Source organism: Lepus europaeus, chromosome 16 (assembly GCF_033115175.1).
Source record: "Lepus europaeus isolate LE1 chromosome 16, mLepTim1.pri, whole genome shotgun sequence".
Lineage (NCBI taxonomy): Eukaryota > Metazoa > Chordata > Mammalia > Lagomorpha > Leporidae > Lepus > Lepus europaeus.
This window is the reverse complement of record NC_084842.1, coordinates 91,581,329-91,601,748: the sequence shown is the minus strand read 5'-3', so window position 1 is coordinate 91,601,748 and position 20,420 is coordinate 91,581,329. Positions and strand designations below refer to the sequence as shown.

The 20,420-nt window shown below is 57.7% G+C and overlaps 2 protein-coding genes across 4 annotated transcripts in view; one reads left to right on the top strand and one right to left on the bottom strand.

The window, feature by feature from the left end:
• Nucleotides 1-3,432, top strand: part of PIGG (phosphatidylinositol glycan anchor biosynthesis class G (EMM blood group)) — a 33,566-nt gene extending 30,134 nt beyond the window's left edge. For 2 of the 3 annotated variants that reach the window (XM_062213644.1, XM_062213642.1), the window contains one exon: nucleotides 3,114-3,432. In XM_062213644.1, coding sequence (XP_062069628.1) covers nucleotides 3,114-3,330 — 217 coding nt within the window. In that variant the 3' untranslated portion in view covers nucleotides 3,331-3,432. The remainder of the gene's footprint in view (nucleotides 1-3,113) is intronic. The other variant, XM_062213643.1, reaches the window with a different exon arrangement.
• An 11,226-nt stretch (nucleotides 3,433-14,658) lies between these two features.
• On the bottom strand, nucleotides 14,659-15,630 carry TMEM271 (transmembrane protein 271). The gene has a single exon (XM_062213010.1). It carries the CDS (start codon nucleotides 15,628-15,630, stop codon nucleotides 14,659-14,661), a length of 972 nt encoding a protein of 323 aa, XP_062068994.1.
• Between the last annotated feature and the right edge of the window lie 4,790 nt (nucleotides 15,631-20,420).

Genomic DNA, 20,420 nt, shown 5'->3' with positions numbered 1-20,420 from the left:
TGTGTAACAGGGCCAGGCTCTGTGTGTGTGTGTAACAGGGCCAGGCTCTGTGTGTGTGTGTAACAGGGCCAGGCTGTGTGTGTGTGTAACAGGGCCAGGCTCTGTGTGTGTGTGTGTAACAGGGCCAGGCTCTGTGTGTGTGTGTGTAACAGGGCCAGGCTCTGTGTATGTGTGTGTGTGTGTAACAGGGCCAGGCTCTGTGTGTGTGTGTAACAGGGCCAGGCTGTGTGTGTGTGTGTAACAGGGCCAGGCTGTGTGTGTGTGTGTAACAGGGCCAGGCTCTGCATGTGTGTGTGTATAACAGGGCCAGGCTCTGTGTGTGTGTGTGTATAACAGGGCCAGGCTCTGTGTGTGTGTGTAACAGGGCCAGGCTCTGTGTGTGTGTGTGTAACAGGGCCAGGCTGTGTGTGTGTGTAACAGGGCCAGGCTCGTCATGTGTGTGTGTGTATAACAGGGCCAGGCTCTGTGTGTGTGTGTGTAACAGGGCCAGGCTCTGTGTGTGTGTGTGTAACAGGGCCAGGCTCTGTGTGTGTGTGTGTGTAACAGGGCCAGGCTCTGTGTGTGTGTGTAACAGGGCCAGGCTCTGTGTGTGTGTGTAACAGGGCCAGGCTCTGTGTGTGTGTGTAACAGGGCCAGGCTCTGTGTGTGTGTGTGTAACAGGGCCAGGCTCTGTGTGTGTGTGTGTAACAGCGCCAGGCTCTGTGTGTGTGTGTGTAACAGGGCCAGGCTCTGTGTGTGTGTGTGTAACAGGACCAGGCACTGTGTATGTGTGTGTGTGTGTAACAGGGCCAGGCTCTGTGTGTGTGTGTGTGTAACAGGGCCAGGCTCTGTGTGTGTGTGTGTAACAGGGCCAGGCTCTGTGTGTGTGTGTAACAGGGCCAGGCTGTGTGTGTGTGTATGTGTGTGTGTAACAGGGCCAGGCTCTGTGTGTGTGTGTGTGTGTGTGTGTAACAGGGCCAGCATCCTTATTATTTGCTCTACATCTAGTCCTCCCCAACAGAGGCTCCTGCTGTTCGGCAGCAGCCTGAGCACCTGCACTTCTGAGACCGGGGTGAGGGTACCCCCAGAGCCCAGACAGTGGGGTGCCTGCCTGGTTTTCCCACCTGTGGTGAAGGACACTTAGAGGCGCTCATGACTGTCTGGCCTTGGCCAAGAACTCTCCAGCCTGAGTCCCAGTGGCATGGGTGTGCTTCTTAGTGTCCATCGTGCCAACAGTGACCAGAGAGTTCGGGAGCAGGGAGAACTGCTTTGCTCTGGTGCACACAGCCTTCCGTGTGTGTAGTGGGGCCACTCCCACTGAGACCACCCAGGCCTGCCAGGCTGGTGGCTGAGTAAAGGGGGAGCCGTGGGCTCATCACCCTGTAGCTTTAGTCACATCCTCGGTGGGAAGGGACTTGTCTCTTGTGTGCCCGGCACCCTTCTCTGCTCCACAGCCACTTGGGAGAGAAAAGAACAAAGCATTTTGTGGAAAGTGAGCCAAGGCATGCTCACCAGTTGGAGAATGTTGTGTGACAGTTCCCTCTGTCTCCATTTCTAAAAGCCTAAAACGCCAAGTTTCACTTGCGGCTGTGGGCGGGTGGCCCACGCTGGGGCTGGGGAGTCGGCAGGCCCGCTGGCTGCTATGGTGAAGGGTGAGGCAGTGGCCTTCTGAGTGGATGTGCGGTGGTGGTGCCAGGTGCGGGTGGTGCCTTGTCAGAGCCCCACCTGCCAACGTGCTGTCTGCCCTGGCTCACGGCAGAGCCCCTGCTTCTACTCCCTGGAGACAAACAGCCATAACCAGGGACCCAGAGTGGATGAGGAAACTCCTTGGGTGCAGCTCCCTACTGGTCAGTTACCAAATCAGGGCCAGCAGTGCAGCTGTGAGGATCTGAACCCAGAAACCACAGGCCAGTGGGGTACCAGGGAAGCCAAATGGAGAACGTGGTGCCACCTGCATGCCAGGGTGGCAGATCTGTGTGCGTGCTGTGGAGGGAGGGCCAGTGAGGGCCTGCTGGTGCTGTGCAGGGCTCAGCTCAGGTGTCCACTAGGGCCAGCCACCCTCAGTGGCTCTTGGTGTGCGTGGCTGGAAAGCGGACACTGAAGCAGGAGACATTTCAAGGACATCCTGACTGGCACATGGAGGAGGGGCCTGGCTGGACCCCCTTAACAGAACACCTGCTGCTGAGTCCAAGCGCTGCACCCTGCCCTGCGTCCTGTGCCAGCCCTGTACCCTGTAGCACTGGTGTGGGCACACACTGCCAGCGAAGGTCACCCGTGAGCACTCGAGGCCACGCTGTAGGGCCAGGCAGGATGTGGTGTGGGCTGATGGTGGGGCAGGGCCACGGACATGGTGTGTGGTTCTTGCCCTCTCAGGACGTGTGACTGGTCAGAAATGCAGCTGTGGTGTGGGAGGTGCCTGGCACTGGGCCTCCAGATGCTTCAGAGCAGAGGTGACAAGACTGGGCGGGTCTCAGAGGGGCTGTGGCTTCAGGAATGCCGCTCCTCGCTATGAGTTCAGTATCGGGTGCTGGTGTGCAGTCCCCAGGCCAGACAGAGAGGAAGAAGCCCATGGCTGGAGTCTGTGCTTGTACCTTGCCTTTTGTGAGCATCCGTTGTTTATGTCAAACAGTATGTCATGGATGTAAGTTTTTGGTGAGTAGCTATGCACTTTGCACAAGCTCAGATGGTGGTGTCTCTGAAGAGAATTCGAGCCGCCCACAGCAACTGCCTCCTCGGGCACCGCGGTGCCCGCGAGCATTACAGACTCCACCCACCCGGGCTGCAGGTCCAGGTTTCCCTGGAGGACAGGCCCTGGGACGACATTTCTGGCAAAGCCTCTGAGTCACTTTTATGTCCAGTTAGGTTTTAGGAGCATTTCGGGGGAACTCTTCTGTCTGCTCCTCTGTCTGCGCTGCTGTATTTTTCCTGACAGAAGTTGTCGCTTCCTGACAGCTGCAGGAATGCCCAGCGTGGTGTCCAGTAGCTGCGTGAGGACGTGGAAGGAAGGGTGCGGTGTGCTCTCACCCCGGCGCGTTTCTGCAGTCACAAGCCACATGGGCACGGGTTACCGGGTGCTCTTGCCTCACTGGCGTGCGAGGGCACACGCTGATGCGCATCTTCCTTTTGATTGACAGCAGTACAGCGCTGAGTCATGCCTGCTTCTGCTACGCGCTGATCTGCTCCGTCCCGGTGGCTGTGTACATCGTCCTGGTGTCGTCCCTGCGCTACCACTTGTTCATATGGAGCGTGTTTTCTCCAAAGCTCCTCTACGAGGGGATGCACCTGCTCGTGACGGCTGCCGTCTGCGCCTTCTTCACAGCCATGGACCGAACCAGCATCACGACCTCGTAGACAAAGATGGGTGCGGGGAACCAGTCGGCCGCTCGGTCGTGGCTCTGAGTGTTAGAAGTCTGTTCAAACAAATGCAGAATTAAAATTTTTTAAAGGAGAGGAATGCTGTGGAGTCAGTGAATAGTCTCAATTTCTTTGATGATTGAATTTAGTTTCACTATAAACAGTAATAAAAGGTTGCTCTGCGTACTCAGCAGTGCCCTTGACGGTCGCGGTAGCACCCCTCTGGGCGACTGATGAGGTGGTCGGCTTGTGAAGTGCTCTGGCTTCGGTCTTGCTGTGGATTGCCAAGGCCAGGGAGCTCCATGGGAGGAGGCTGCCAGGATCGCCTCGCTCAGCACCAAGGCCACCGGGCTTTGGGTTAATGTGGCTTATACTGATACATGTTCACCTATATTAATAGACCATTTTTAAGAAAAATAACTGGCCGGCGCCGTGGCTTAACAGGCTAATCCTCCGCCTTGCAGCGCCGGCACACCAGGTTCTAGTCCCGGTTGGGGCGCCGGATTCTATCCCGGTAGCCTCTCTTCCAGGCCAGCTGTCTGCTATGGCCCAAGTCCTTGGGTCCTGCACCCGCATGGGAGACCAGGAGAAGCACCTGGCTCCTGGCTTCAGATCAGCACGATGTGCCGGCCGCAGTGGCCATTGGAGGGTGAACCAACGGCAAAAAGGAAGACCTTTCTCTCTGTCTCTCTCTCACTATCCACTCTGCCTGTCAAAAAAGAAAAAGAACTATTTCCAAAACAGAAATACTGAGTGTCTGATGTTCTCACAAATCTCTGTAGCGTCTGACTTTCCCGAGGTCACTCGGAGTCTCCGTTCGCTCTGTTGTATATATCGCTGAGTGGTAAGAAAATCCAGCCCCATGCGCACGCCCAGCTGGAAGAGGAAGGAGGTTTTTTTCATCTCCTTTTCTGAGTACTTTGTATGTTGTTTTTTGGTGCCAACACCAAAACCTGACAAATGATAACTTCTTAAACAATAGTTGAACAAGAAGGAAGGAGTGTGTGTGAAAATCAGGGAAACCCTCCTGCGGTGGTTTCCTGGGTTCATAGACTGCGCCCCTCATTTGCCTGGTCTTGACCATGGACGATGGGAACGTAAGGTGGCACCACTGGGGACAGCTTGGTGAAGGGTACATGGAATTCTCCCTACTATCTGTGCAACCTAAGCTATTTTTTAAAATAAGACTTAAAAAAAAATAAACATTGGTTGCAGTGTAGAATCAAAGTATATGAATGTTTGTGCCCTTTTGAGTGGAAACCCGCCATCCTGACTCAGTTCTGTAGATTTCCAAATGTAGACGGTTCGTTAATCAGTACCAGGAATGACTGTGACATCATCAGTCTCATCAAAAAGTCTGTAGGGGGCCAGTGTAGAAGAGGAAGCCTCTGCCTGCAGTGCTGGTTCAAGTCCCAGATGTTTCACTTCTGATCCAGCTCCCTGCTGATGCACCTGGGAGAGCAGCAAAGGACGGCCCAAGTGCTTGAGCCCTGCACCCACAAAGGAGACCCCGAAGAAGCTCCTGGCTCCTTGCTTAGGATTTGCTCAACTCCGGCCACTGTGGCCATTTGGGGAGTGAACCAGCAGGACCTTTCTGTCTGTTTCTCCCTCTCTCTAGCTCTGCCTCATAAATAAATAAATGAATGAATCAATAAATCTTTTTAAAAAATAGAAGTCCTTAGACAGCAAGACACTTGCAGGAACAGGTACAAGTCTCCCACAGCTTTGATCTATGCAGGAAGCCCTACACTTTCTGATTCTCAGAACACACTCTGTGAGTTGCTTTTTTCTTCTTGGACTGACAGTGTCACTTTATTTCCAAGGAAACATCCCCCACCAGAGACCCAGATCCAAAGGTCCATGAGCTCCTCTGTCCATTTTATCCAATAGTGTCCTGGCAATGGCAGGGACCAGTCCAGCTGGACTCCCTCCTAGTGCTGGATCTGCAGTCAAGGCTAAAACGCGGGTTGCAGCTTTAGGCGCCTCTCCCTTCATGCTCCAGGCTACAGCTGAGTAACGTCAGCAAAGACATCCTAGAAGGGCACTTTCTTTGCTCCTGTGTATGGCGGTGACCACCAGGCGGGCAGGGCCTGACCTTGACCAACATTCAGGTGCTAACATTTGCTTTTAAAACTTCTGATTCAGGGGCCAGCGCTGTGGCGCAGCGGGTTAAAGTCCTGGCCTGCAGTGCCGGCATCCTATATGGGTGCCGGTTAGAGTCCCGGCTGCTCCACTTCTGATCCAGCCCTCTGCTATGGCCTGTGAAAGCAGCAGAAGATGGCCCAAGTCCTTGGGCCACTGCACCCACGTGGGAGACCTGGAAGGAACTTCTGGCTCCTGGCTTCAGGTCAGTGTGGCTCCGGTCGTTGCAGCCAATTGGGGAATGAACCAGCAGATGCAAGACCTCCCTCTCCCTCTCCCTCTCCCTCTCCCTCTCCCTCTCCCTCTCCCTCTCCCTCTCCCTCTCCCTCTCCCTCTCCCTCTGCCTCTCCTCTCTCTGTGTAACTCTTTCAAATAAATAAATAAATTTTTAAAAAAGACTTCTGATTCAGAAAAATTGTGTAATCTAAAAGGCATTAGGAAACTGGACTCAAACATTTAGAATCTCCCCTTTGATGAGCAGCTGTGACATTTACGCCTGCACTATTGGTCAATCATCTAGAGTCTGAAGTTCACAAATTAAAATGAAACCAAAGGAACACTAAGCTTTATATAAATGTTTTATCATTATAATAAATATTCATAAAATAATCCTATAAAATTAAGGGAATTGGTTAAAAATGTTAAGAGATTGGAATCATGTTAAATTTTAAAATGTACATGCATTTCTGCTTTAGCCCGTCTATTGACCCCCGCTGTGAAAGATGGTGCATTCCTTTCCTCTCCCACTTGGCGAGTTTTCTCTGGAACAGTCGTGATTCAGGATGTGTGTTGTGTTCTGCGAGCTTGATTCTGGCCACGCTGGTCACACTGTCCTTTCCTGAGACTGGGTTCTTGATTTTCTCTAGGGACCTGTTACTCAGCTCAGTCTGAATGCTGGGCTTTCTGTGGTCCTTCCTCCCAGCCCTCCCCCGCAGTTACCTCTCTGGCAATTACTGAGGTGCCGCTTCCATTCCTTGAGATGCAGTTTTGACAATGGGATATGTCCGTGTGACCTGCCTCTGTCAAGGTGTAGACTGTGGCTCTCACAGAGCTCCATCATGGTCTTTCCGGAAGTGAGTACTGCTCACCTCTGTAGCCCATGCTAGAAATGCAGCTGAGTGGGCCCACGTACTGTGCACCATTCTGTTGCAAGACCAGTGGGTGCCCCGCAGATGGCGCACTCGGCTCCCTGATTATCTGATCCATTCTGCTGCTGTCCAAAGGGATTCTCCCAGTTTGGCTGTCAGAATTGAGGCTTTCTGGGGGCATGTGCTCTGACGCCGTAAATCCCTGGCACTGGAAGTCCTGGTTGTGGGGTAAGTGGATGTCGAAGTTGCCACAGTAGCGAGCCCTTGTTCACTAGCAGTGGGTGACTTTTTTATTGCTCCATGGCCTAGCCAGCGCCTGTGTCTTTAATCTTATTTTTTCTGAGAAGCACATGTATTACACAGGTTTAATGTGCATTTTCCTGGTGATTGTCACTGAGAACCTTCTCTGTGTGCTTCTCATCTATTCGTGTATCTTTCTCTTTTTGTAAACTGGCTTCTTATCTTTTCCATATGAACCATAACAGTTCTTTAAGTTCTGTGCCACAACTTTTTTGTGAATGTTTTCTCCCATCTGTGCCTTATTTATCTGTTTTCAATGGTGTCTTTTGATAAACAATTATGTCTTTCATGGTTATTGGTTTTTGTTTTTTCTCTACAACTTTGTGGATTTTTCTAAAAGCTTTAAATTTATTTCTATATTTAAGAGCCTCCTCAAATTGATGAGTGTTTGGTGTGATGTAGGAGTTGTGTTTGCTATGATATGGAGTTGTATATGCTGGGAGGTAGGAGTTCTGTATGGTATGGTATATGAGTTGGGTGTGCTATGAGGTAGGAGTTATGTGTGGTGTGAGGTAGGAGTTGTGTATACTGGAAGGTAGGAGTTCTGATGGTGTGATGTAGGAGTTGTGTGTGCTGTGAGGGAGTTATGTATGGTGTGAGGTAGGAGTTGTGTTTGGTATGAGGTAGGAGTTGTGTGTGGTATGATATAGGAATTGTGTATGGTGGGAGGCAGGAGTTGTGTGTGGTGTGAGGTGGGATTTCTGTGTGGTGTGAGGTAGGAGTTGTGTGTAGTGTGAGGTAGGAGTTGTGTATTGTGTCAGGTAGGAGTTATATATGCTGAGAGGTGTGAGGTAGGAGTTATATATGCTGGGAGGTAGGAGTTATATATGCTGGGAGGTAGGAGTTGTATATGGTATGAGGTAGGAGTTGTGTGTGGTGTGAGGCAGGAGTTGTATATTTTGGGAGGTAGGACTTGTATGTTGTGTGATATAGGAGTTGTGTATGTTGTGATTTAGTAGTTGTTTTGATGTGAAGTAGGAGTTGTATATGGTGTGAGGTAGAGTTGTGTGTGGTGAGGTAGAGTTGTGTGATGTAGGAGTTGTGTGTGGTGTGAGGTAGGAGCTGAGCTCTTTTTTCCCTTTTCTTCCTCCTGTCTCTGTCTCATGCAGACGTTGATCTATTTCTACTATCTTCATTGAGAATATTCTGCTTTTCTCGTTGTGTCTGTCTGGGCTCTCTGTTCTTTTGTCCATGTGACTGGACTGCCCTGATGTTCTGGCTTCTGTACAGCAGGTTAAGTTCTGATGTGGCACAGTACAAATCCTGCAGCTGTCTTTTTCAAGATCGCTTTGTCTCTTCTAGGCCCTTTGAGTTTCCATATACATTTCACAACCAGCGTATTGCTTTCTACTTTTAGAAACTGGATTACGACTGGGGCTGTGTAGACTCCAGAGGTGAGTCTGTGAAGAACAGACACTCTGCGTGCAGTACTTGCTGCCAAGCCTGGATGTCTTTCTCTGGCTGTGCAGGTATTCTCTAGCTGCTCTCTGTGGCATTCATGGTGTTTAGTCCAGAGCTGTGCAAGTCCTGTGTTAATTTTATTCCTGGCATTTTCTGATGTTGTTATAAATAGACGTCTTTTTGTCTAAAACACTTATCTTACTTGAAAGGCCAAGTTACAGAGAGAGAGGGAGAGACGGAGAGACAGAGAGACAGATCTCCCATCCACTGGTTCACTCCCCAGATGGCTGCAATGGCCAGAGCTAGGCCAGACTGAAGCCAGGAGCCAGGAGGTTCATCCCTGTCTCCCACATGGGTGCAGGGGCCCAAGGACTTGGGCCATCTTCTACTGCTTCCCCAGGTGCATTAGCAGGGAGCTGGATCAGAGGTGGAGCAGCCAGGACTTGAACTGGTGCTTGTATGGGATGCCAGTATCCCAGCTGGCAGATTAACCTGCTGCACCAAGCACAGTTGTTTTTCACTTTTATTTTCTGATGGTTTGTTGACAGAACCTGAAAATACAGTGGGTGGGCATTTGGCCCAAGTGTTAAGATGCGCGCACCTCACATTGGACACCTGGGTTCAGTTCCTAGCTCCGGCTCGACTCCAGCCTGTTGCCCCGTAGACAAAGGCAGGCAGCAGGTGATGTCTCAGTGGTTGTGAGTCTTCTTACATTGCACGTAATTGTGCTCACTTCTTCAGGCAAAGGCAACCTTAATTTATCAACTAGAATGTTATTGGTGGGCTGGTGTTATGGCATAGTGGGTAAAGCCACCACCTGCAGTGCTGTCATCCCATATGGATACTGGTTTGAATCCCAGGGACTCCACTTCTGATCCAGCTCCCGGATGATGTTCCTGGGAGAGCAGCAGAAGATGGCCCATGTGCTTGGACCCCTGCACCCATGTGGGAGACCAGGATGAAGTTCCTGGTTCCTGGCTTTGGCTTGGCTTAGCCCTGGCAGTTGCAGCCACCTAGGGAGTGAACCAGCAGATGGAAGATCTCTCTCTCTCTCCCTCCCTCCCTCCCTCCCTCCCACCTCTGTAATTCTGACTTTAAAATAAATATTTTTTTAAAAAAGTGTTATCAGCTAGAACGAAAGCCAATGCAGACATAAAACATTTAAAATTTTTGTATTTATTTCTACTTTATGTAGAAGACAGAGATCTTTTTTTAAAGATTTTTTTATTTATTTGTAAAGCAGAGTTACAGAGAGGCAGAGGCAGAAAGCGAGAGAGAGGTATTGCATCCGCTGGTTCACTCCCCAAATGGCTGCAGGCCAGAGCTGTGCCGATCCGGAGCCAGGAGCTTCTTCTATGTCTCCCACGCGGGTACAGGGCCCAAGGACTTGGACCATCTTCCACTGCTTTCCCAGGCCATAGCAGAGAGCTGGATTGGAAGTGGAGCAGCCTGGACTCAAACCAGCACCCATATGAGACTCTGGCACTACAGGCAGCAGCTTTACCCACTATGCCACAATGCCAGCCCCCGACAGAGATCTTTGATCTACTGGTTGACTCCCTGAATGCCCACAACAGCCAGGGCAGAGCCAGGCTCAATCTGGGAGCTGGGAACTCCATCTGTCATGAGGGTAGCAGGGACCCTAGGACCTCAGCCATCACCTTGCTGCCTCCCGGGGACTTGAACCCCGGCACTCCAGTATGAAATGCAGCCTCCAGCACAGCACCAACACTCGTCCCAGAAGACACGTTTGCAGACGACATTCACTTGTTGTACCACACGGCCAATCCACTTACCAGCAAACTCATTAGGCTGAATGGAAGAAGCAAACTTCTTTGCTGACTCCTTAAAATCCACTTTGAGATGCTGGACTGCACCTAACTCCAGACCTGTCGCTTTGGCCTGGGATGCTATGGGAATCCACCTTCCGGAAAGCCCGTTGGATCTTCCTGCAAGCATTTGTAAAGCGTTTGGCTTTTCCAGCCGCTAACACGCAGGTGAGCAGGGAGGTTCTAGAATTCTGAGATCCAGCAGGGGCAAAATCTCTATTTGGTGTGAAAACAGCAGGGGTATGTCCAGTACTGTGGTCTAATAGGTTAAGCCTCTGCCTGCCATGCCAGCATCCTATATGGGTGCTGGTTTGAGTCCCGACTGCTCCTCCTCTGATCCAGCTCCCTGCTATGGCCTGGGAAAGCAGTGGAAGATGGCCCAAGTCCTTGGGCCCCTGCACCCACATGGGAGACCCAGAAGAAGCTCCTAGCTCCTGGCTTCAGAATGGCCCAGCTCCCACTGTTGTGGCCATTTGGAGTGTGAACAAGTGGATGGAAGACCTTTCTCTCTCTCTCTCTCTCTCTCTCTCTCTCTCTCTCTCTCTAACTCTGCCTCTCAAATAAATAAATCTTCAAAAAAAATCATAGATTTCAAAGTGCAATCCATGAACTAAAATGACACACGCACTGCTTTCTCTGTTAGTGATTATACAAAAGCTTTTCATCTCCATCCATAGACACACCTGTCTCCACCAATGTACACAAACACACCCATTTCCATCCATGAATACACACACACAAACACATCCACTTCCATCCATGAACACACAAACCACACACCCATCTCCATGTAGCCTGAATCCACAGCTTGCAACCTACCCTGGCACTCCACCCCCTGTACCCACTGCCTGCATCCCACAAGCTGCGCCCTACCACTTAGCCCTGCTGCAGCCTGCAGCCCGCTGTAGCATCGAGCATATGCATGGCTGCTTCTGCTGTGCAAAGCTGAGGGAAGCTCAGCCTTGCCCTTAGAGGGTCAGAGGTTACCAGCTGCCAGGCTGAGGGCTCGCCAATTCTTGTTGGAGAACTGCTGTGATAGCCACACCTTCAGGCGAACGTGGGAATCCAGGGCCAGAAGGCTTGGAGTCTGGATGGGGGTGGCTTGGTGCAGGACCTGGGAGCTGGAGTGTGTCTGGGAGAGGCTTCTGCCAGCAAGGCCAGGCCAGGACAGAGGATTGGCCAGGAGCACAGGGCCACCTGCTCACTCCCTTCCCAGTCAGTGGCCTGTGCAGTGCCACCAAGACAGGGCCTGGCCTGCAGATGGTCTGCCCATCACTTCATGGCAGGAGGCAGCGTTGTGCCATGGTGGGCTGAGCTGCCACTCGTGATGCCCACATCCCACATCAGTGCCGGTTCAAGTCCAGGCTGCTCTGTTTCTGACGAAGCTTACTGCTGATGTACCTGGGAAGCCAGAGGAAGATGGCCCAGGTGCTTGGGTCTCTGCCACCCATGTGGGAGGCCTGGATGGAGTTCTGGCTCCTGTTTCAGCCTGGAGCAGCCCTGGCTGCTGCAGCCATCCAGGGAGTGAACCGGCGGATATTACAATCATCATATAATCCCACAGGCTCTGCCTCTACTGAGACCCACGTTCCCACTGTCCACCCTCACGTACCTCCGGGTTCGTCTCATTCTGTGACCACTTCCCTCTCGGAGACAAAATGACCCTCTTGCAATGCCCTCTGCTCTCAGTCCATGTGCCCAGACCCAGATGCCAGTGCCCAGCCCTCAGGACTCCCCCACACCCATGGCCTGCTCGTGGCCACCGCACAGAGGCCCACAGGTTTAGCTCCCTTCTGCAGAGAAAGGGCAGCTCCTGACAGCCTGTGCTGCGCGTAGTGTGTCCACACGCATTGGAGGCACCACCTCTGCTGCCTCAGGACACCAGCCAGTCCGACACTCCGGACAAACAACTCTTGTTTCAGGGTTCAATGCTTGGTTACTGAGTTTCCTGCCAGAGCTCAGCTGTGTGGATCAGATTCCCGGGAGCAGGGGCAGAGCACGGTCAGCAGGGGGTCCGAGAGCCCAGCCCCAGGGCCCCAGCAGCACCAGGTCTCGGCTTTACCGGGTGATTCCCTGCACAGCTCGGCACACACGCGTCCTGGCCCCAGAAAATGCCAGGAGCTGCTGTTTGGCTTTGGGGTCTCAACATCCCAATACATCTCAGAAACAGAACAAACCTAGGTAAAGAAAGGTCAGGAACTTGTCTTGTTTTCCAAGTAGCAAAAAGAATCAATTCTGAACCAAGAGTTTCAAAAAAGCAGAACCCTGAATAAAATTGCTGCCAGAGGGCAAGTGGTCGGCTGAGTGGCGAGGTGACACCTGTGTCCCTGCAGTGAGTCCCAGCTCCTCTGCCCCCCGCCCTGCTCCCAGTCCACGCACCTGGCAGGCAGCAGTGGAGGCCCAGCCACACGGGCCCCTGCTGCCCAGGGGAGACTCAGACATTTGGGGAGTATGCTCGCCTCCTGCCTTTCAAGCAAGGTGGACAGCAACAGCTGGTGCTGGGAGCAGGGGGAGAGCAGGTCATTCCCATGGAAGGGCACGGCTTGGTCCACTCCTTTTCCTGAAAACCAGTCTGACTTTAGGGGTGTGTGGGGTTCCATTCCCTTCAGTAAGCTTCTTTTAAAAAATGATTTATTTATTTGGAAGGCAGAATTACAGAGAGGGAGAGAGAAGGGAAGGGAAGGGAAGGGAAGGGATGGGAAGGGAAGGGAAGGGAAGGGAAGGGGAGAGGCGAGGCGAGGCGAGGCATAGAGGGGAGAGGCAGAGAGAGAGAGAGAGAGAGAGAGAGAGAGAGAGAGAGAGGTGTCTTCCATTCACTGGTTCATTCCCCCAGATGGCCACAATGGCCAGTTCTGTGCCAATCCAAAGCCAGGAGCCAGGAGCTTCTTCCAGGTCTCCCACGCGGGTGCAGGGGCCCAAGGACTTGGGCCATTTTCCTCTGCTTTCCCGGGCCATAGAAGGGAACTGGATCAGAAGGGAAGCAGCTGAGATTCGCTCAAACCAGCACCCATATGGGATGCTGGCACTGCAGGCAGCAGCTTTACCTGCTACGCCATAGCGCTAGGGGAACCCCACTTCAATAAGCTTTTAAACTTAACCTTTGGCACCCCACAGCATTACAGCAGCCTCTGCCAAAGTGGACTGACGCTGTCCTCCCACCTTGGGCCTGGCTCTTCCTGCTGCCCTGCCCAGGGTGGTGCCCACAGGGGAACACACTCTGCCCTCCTGGCCACAGGCCGTGCTCACAACACTGCTCTGCCTTCTGGCCCCAAAAACCTGAAACTCGAGGTCAGTGATTTTCATGGCAGATGTGAGTCAAAAGGCATTCAACATTTTGAGCTGCATGAAGTGTGAAGACTAAACACTGAAGAAAACAGAGGGGCAGGGCCTGGCTTCCCAGGTCTTGGCTGCGCCCCACCCCCCAGCCTGGCTTGGCCACCTCCCTGAGGGCCCGCTCCAACCAGCAGACACCTGGGGAGCCACCCCGGGAGCAAGGGCTCCAAGGCTCACCCTTCTGCAAGGCTCAGGGCAGCAGGCTGGCTGCCTGGGCGGAGGGGCCGGCGGGTCAGCCGCAGTCTAGCTGAGTCCCACTGTCCCCTGTCCCAGCCGGCGTGGGCATCTGAAGACCTGTTCTGGGGCCTGATGGATCCCCACGGGTGACTCCCGAGGTGAGGACCCCGGCCCTCCGCGGTCTGGGGCTTCAGCCCGACAGGTGCGCACCGCCCAGGTCTCGCTTCCTGGAACACAGACTGCCTTCCGAAGGTCCCGAGGGCAGGGGAGCCCCACCGGCCAGGGGCGCCTCCGCTGGCCTAGGGTGCAGGGAGCCGCGGCTTCGGGCAGGGCCGGGGCACCGAGCTCAGGGCTGGATCCAGGGCCCACCCCTGGGGCCACGCCGCAGCCTCCCCCCCCCCCCCCCCCGCTGCCCCTTCGCGTGCCTTTGCCACACCCAGAGCCCGCTCACCACCTGCCTCTGCCTGCTCCGTCAGGAGCAGCCTGAGCCCAGCCTCCCGGAAGCACGAACTCACTTCACACGAGTGTGGACCGCACACCTGCACTCCCAGCCCCTCTCCCGGGCTGAGACCATTCCTGGGGAGATTTTACGGGAAACGCTGTCATCCTCGAAATCACCACAGCAACGACTTAACCAACAGGAAAATCATGTTTGCGGGACAGACGGTGCGGTTTTCCCAGACAGGACCAGGCTGCTCACACGTACGAACCCAGAGTAAGCTCGGCTTCGCCGGACACATCCCGCACAGCTGCGAGAGCGGTGCGCGCGTGCGGGGACGGCCTCCAGGAACACAGACCCCGGCTCGGGGCAGGCGCTCGCCGCCGTCCGGCCACGACCGCTGCACAAACACGTAGTTAAGTGCGGACAGAAGCAGGCACATCCGTGTACAAGGCGTCGCCGCGGGTGCTCCCGCACGTTCGGTCCCCGCGTCGCAGCCGCTGGCTCCGTCCTCCGCGCCGCCCGGGCTGCGGACCCCGCCGCGCACGGCCAACGTGACAACCGCACCCGGCGCGAGCCACGCAGCCACGGAGAGGCACCCCCCGCACCGCGGGGCTCAGCACGCGCGGCCCGGCTCCCAGGGGCGCGTCGCCTCGCAGGGCGGCCGGCAGCAGTAGGGGTAGGGCGCGCTGAGGTCTGGGTCCGAGGGCGCGTACCCCGGCAGCTCCACCGATGGGTGCCCCCCGCAGCGCACCTCCGCGCCCGCATCGTCTCGCGCAGGGAAAGCGCCCACGGTGATGTAGGAGACGGCGAGCGGCGCCGCGAAGCCCGCGCAGTCCCCGGGGCCGGCCAGGTCCGACTCCTCCGCCGCCAGGATGGAGGCCTCGCTCGGCCGTGGCTGCAGCCGCCGCCCCCGCCGGCCGCGCCGGCCCCGCCGCGCCCGGGAAGCCGGCGGCTGCGCGCGGAGCCTCGCCAGGGCCCGGCCCTTCCTCCGCCGGGCGCGCCGGCCGCGCCGGGCCTGCGACGCGCGGTAGCTCTTGACCAGCAGGAGGCTGAGCAGGCCCAGCAGGCACTCGAGCGCGTTGAAAACGGTGGACAGCACCAGGCCGCGCTGGTAGTCCTTCAGCCGCCGGCACTCGGCGGCCGACGCGCGGTCCGGGGCGGCGCGGGCGCGCGCCGGCGCGCAATGGTGCGAGTACTTGCGCTCCGCCAGGGCCACGGCGTCGCCGTCGATCACGGCGCCCGCGAAGGCGCTGAGGACGCCGAGCATGAAGACCAGCGCGCCCAGCAGCAGCAGGTTCCGGCGGCCCGCGGGCGCCGAGGGCGCGGGCTCCGGGGCCCCCGGCCCCGCGAGGGGCGCGTCCCGGGGCCCGCAGCAGAGCAGCGCGGCGCCCAGCAGCGAGAGGCCGGCGGCCAGCAGCAGCCCGGAGTAGAAGGCGCCGGCGGCCGCGCCCAGGCGGAACGGCTCCCCGCGCAGCTCCGCGCCCAGCGAGAGGCACTTGAGGCCGACGGCGGCGGCGCTGAGGGCGCAGGCGAGCAGGAGGCAGGCGGAGAGCGCGGCGCAGGCCCCGCGGACGCTCCACTTCATCCTCCGCGCCCGAGCCGGCCCGCGCCCCGCGCGCCCGCCGCCGCCCGCCGCCGCCCCCGCCGCCTGCGCCTCCTCCCGGCGCCGCGCGGCCGGACCGCCGGCCTCCTCCTCATCCTCCCGCGTCCCGCCGGGCCGCGCCGCCGCCGCCGCCGCCGCCGGAGCCCGCATCCCGCGCCTCCTGCCGCCGCGACCCCGCGCCGGGAACCGCTGCGGAGCCGAGGACCGCAGGGCGCGCGCGCCCCCTCCCCAGCCCGCGGCGCCGCTCCCGGGACGCTCGGCTCCCCCCGCGGCGACCCGGCGCGCCTCGCCCTGGCGCCGCCCTCCTGCGCCCGCACCAGCGCCGCCGCCTCGCCGAGGAGGCGCCCGGGGCCGCGGGCCCAGTACGGCGCTGGCCGCCTCGGCGTAGCCTCCGTCCCCCGCCGCGCGGCTCTCTCGGGGACCCCCGGGCCCCACCCCTCGCCCCGCCCACCTCGGCGCCCTGCGCGTGGCCTCGCTGCCTCCCGCTGCCCCGCCGTGCCAGGCGCTCACCCGCCTGCCGGCGCAGGGAAGCCTGGGGACGCGAGCGGGGCTGGGGCGGACGTGCGGGAGAGACCGGGTGAGGAGGAGGAGGGGGCCTGGGCTGGGGGGAGGGGGCCGGGAGAGGGAGGGGCCGAGCGCGGGTGGGGGAGGGATGGCGCCTGGGTCTCCCGGAGGTGCGGCGTGTGCGCCAGTGCGTGTGGAGCGCGCGTGGGAGGCTGCGCGTGAGCGTGTGTGGGGTGCGCGTGCACGTGGAGTGTGGGGGTCTGTAGTGTGTACACGGAGTGTGTGGTGCACACGGGGTGCGGGGCGTACACAGGGTGTGTGGTGCACACTGGATGCGGGGTCACACGGGTTGTGGGGCATACACTGGGTGCGGGGTGTACACGGGGTGTGGAGTGCACACGGGGTGTGCGGTGTACACAGGGTGCGGGGTACTGAGTGTATACACTGGGTTGCAGTGTGGTGAGCGTGCATGGGCGTGGCGGGTGTGTGCACGTGGGGAGTGTGGTGCATGAAGTGCGTGGTGAGTGCGCGTGGGAGCCGCGTGCGGCCATGGAGGCACCGGCTGCAGGGACCAAGCTGGAGGTGAAGACCTCTGAGAGTCTCCTAGGCGCTGCGGGAGCAGGCACGCGTTGTCCTGACATGGGTGCGCATCCGAAGGCGGTTCCCGGCCTGCGTGGGTGCGGGGGCCGACCGTGACCAGCAGGTGGGCGACGGGGCGGGGCGGGAGGGTCTCCGAAGGCCTCCGCTCGCTTCCGCTGACTCACCGCGCGCGGTGGGAGGAGGGGCGGGGGTGCTTGGGGGCCACGCCTGGGCGCCTGTCCGCACCCCAGGGAGTGCCGACCTGGGCCGACATCCCGCAGCAGGCAGGCTCTGCGTCCCTGAGGGGCGTGCGGGGCCTGGTTGGTGGTGGGCCCCCGGGCCCGTGTGCGCCGAAGCCGCCTGACGCGGAGGCCATGTGCCTGGGGCCGATTTGGAGCGCGGGCTGCGAATTTCTGGCGGGGAGTTCGGGGTGGCAACCCCGGCCGAACGCATCCCGGAGGCGGCCGCGGCGGGGTCGGCTTGCGGGAGCATCGCGGCTCCCACGCGTGGGCCCGGTTGCCAGGAGCCGACTCCCAGCGATGATTTTGGTTTCCAAGGAGACGAGGCAAGCAGCCACCTCGGGATGCGGTGACGCGGCCGCGCGGAAGTGGGGGCGCGCATGGTCCGGGCGCCCAGGGAGAACCGAGGCGGGAGGGGGCTTGTGCCGCGGGAGGCCCGTGGGAGGCAGGTGGAGCCTACAGGCCACCGGACCCGGCCTGCGGCCTCTCCCACCGCTTCAGGCCCTCCTCACCAGCTGCGGGGTTCCCTCGCACCCGGCTCCCTTCTCACACCACAGCCTCAGAGCTAAGCCCACAGCACAGGTCCCATGGGCCTCTCCCTGCCCCCCTCTCCAGTCTACTGGGGCAGGTGGCCCCGCGCCAGGGTTTGTGCGGCCCGCAGCCCGGGTTAACGAACCAATGAGGGAGGGAGTGCCCCCAGGCCGGCGCAGCGGAACACACAAGGAGGTCCCGGCCTGGGCACAGCCGGCCGCTGCTGGGTGTGGGCCTGGGGTTTGGGGGCTGATGTGTGGGGACGGGGCCTGGGAGTCCAGGGACGCTCTTGGCCACCCTCTGCCACAGCCTGGACCAGAGCCCCCGCCTCGCCAGAAGCGGGTCTCCTTGCCTACGGGCAACTGCAACCAGCCTCCTCTGGGAAACCCACTCCCGGCACCTGCAGCCCAGCCTACTACGAGCCTTTGGAGGCGCTGTCCCTTTGGGCGATGCGGGCTGGAGGTGCTCTCCCAGGGCCTGTGCACAGCCCACTCCTCCCTCTGCTGTGGGAGCAGTTTGTGAACAGTCATCTGGGGTTTTCTAACTGCAGCAGCAATCTTGTGTCAACTAAAGAATGGTGTTCCTCTCACTTTAAGTATTTTTTTTTAAGCTTTTATTTGTTTATTTGAGAGGTACAGTTACAGACAGTGAGAGGGAGAGAAAGGTCTTCATTCCGTTGGTTCACTCCACTGATGGCTGCAACACTGGAGCTGTGCCGATCCGAAGCCAGGAGCCAGGTGCATCTTCCAGGTCTCCCATGCGGGTGCAGGGCCCAAGCACTTGGGCCATCCTCCACTGCCTTCCCGGGCAGAGAGCTGGACTGGAAGAGGGGCAGCTGGGATGAGAACCGGTGTGCATAGGGATGCTGGCACTGCAGGCAGAGGATTAACCTACTGCGCCACCGCACCGGCCCCATGTATTATTTTAATATTTGCAAATCTATGAGCATTTAAAATTTAGTGTCCTAAAGTATTGACTTCACGGCTCTAATTCTTTTTTCTAATTTCCTTTTCACTTAACTTTTAATATTTTTATCCTTTATATTTCTTTTTGAAGATTTGAGGGGCCAGATCTGTGGTGTAGCAGGTAAAGCCATTGACCTCAATGACAGCATCCCACATGGGTGCTGTTCCACTTCCGATCCAGCTCTCTGCTGTGTCCCGGGGAAGGCAGTGGAAGATGGCCCAAGTGCTTGGGGCCCTGCACCCACGTGGGAGACCAGGAAGATGCACCTGGCTCCTGGCTTCGGATCAACACAGCTCCGGCTGTTGCAACCAACTGGGAAGTGGACCAATGGATAGAAGACCTGTCTTTCTCTCTCTCTCTCTCATTCTCTCCCCCCCGCCCCGCAACTCTGCCTTCCAAACAAATAAATAAATCTTTTAAAAAATATTTACTTGAAAGGCAGAGTGACAGAGAGAGGAGAGAGAGGAAAGACAGAGAGAGAGGTCTTCCATCACTGTTCACTCCCCAAATGGCTGCAAAGGCCGGGGCTGGCCAGGCAGGAGGCTGGAGCTCCATCTGGGTCTCCCACGTGGGTGCAGGGGCGCAGGCACTTGGACCATTCCAGTGCTCTCCAGGCACATCAGCAGGGGGAGCTGGGTCAGAAACAGAGCAGCTGGACTGGAACCAGCGCCCACAGGGGATGCCGGTGAGGTGAGTGTGTTCTAACCCTGCACTAGCCCTGTCCTTGCTTCTGGAACACAGTACCACAGACCGGGCAGCCGATCTGTGAAAAGCTGGATCCCATGGTGCCAGCATCTGCATGGCCTGGGCTGAGGGCCTCGTGCCGGATCGTGGCCTGGCTGAGGGTGCCACCTGGGAGACAGAGCTGCAGAGACGCTCCTGGAACGAGCCCTCCCTGGGCCCAGCCCCCGAGCAGGAGGTCCACCGAGGTCCCGGCTCCCACACCACACATGCGACTTTGGGGACTATGTCACTGACCAAACGCTGCATGTCCTCTCCCCTTGTGCATCCCTGAGGATCCTCGCTGGTGGAACCAGGGCCAGCGAGTTCTCAGAGTCGCAGGAAGACCCCTGAATTGTGAGCTTAAAAGCATTGGTCTTCTGCAGCACAAGCCCACAGAGAAAAATCTTGAAAGACACATGCAGCAGCCACTGACTTATAGATGAGTGTGTGCACACGGCCCCTCCCCCCAGGGCCCTGCGCTCTCCACGAGCTCCTAACTGCCCACCGCCAGCCTCTGCCGGTGTGTCCCGCCTAGATGTCCTTGCACACGAGACATCCCACCCGCAGGTTCCCTCCCCGAATGCTTCAGAGCTGGGAACTGAGCTCAAGGCTTCCTGCTGGCGGGGACTCGGCCCCACGGTGCAGACCGGCAGGGAGCTGCACCTGGAGCAGAGCCAGGCGTCCTGACGGCTGCGCTGAGCATCGGCCCAGGTCCGTCTCTCAGCGCTCTGTAGATGGAGCCACCGCACGGTCCCCACGTGCCGGCTTCCTTCCTTTAGCTTCCTGCCTGTGGCACAGCTCCCTGCTTCTGCAGCCACCTGTGCCTTCCTCACGGTCCCACACGCGTGGCGGGAGCGTCTGCTTGCTCCTGGTGTGGGGCTGTGGGGAGTTGTGCCCGTCCTGCACGTGTGTGTCTGCAGGGTTCACTTGACCGTGAGTTGCCGAGTGGTGGTGGTCGTCCTGCTCTGAGCATGTCACCGACTGTGTGCGCTGAGCGCCTCTGGATGAAGGCAGGCCCCGCCCTCCCCCACCCTCGTACAGGACAGTTCCAGCTCGCCCAAGTGCCCTCTGCCTTCCCCCCCCCCCCCCGCCCGCGGCCCTGTGTCTGACCTCACACTTTCGAGCTTTACCCACACTGGTCCACCAGTCAGTGCACCGTTTGTGCTCGTTGCTGAGCAGGATTCCTCCAGTTTGTTCACAGGATGGTTGACTTCGGGTTGTTCCTTGTCG

What these genes read in the sequence shown, in the direction of transcription:
- TMEM271 (XM_062213010.1), bottom strand. Translation starts at nt 15,630, where the DNA reads ATGAAGTGGAGCGTCCGCGGGGCCTGCGCCGCGCTCTCCGCCTGCCTC.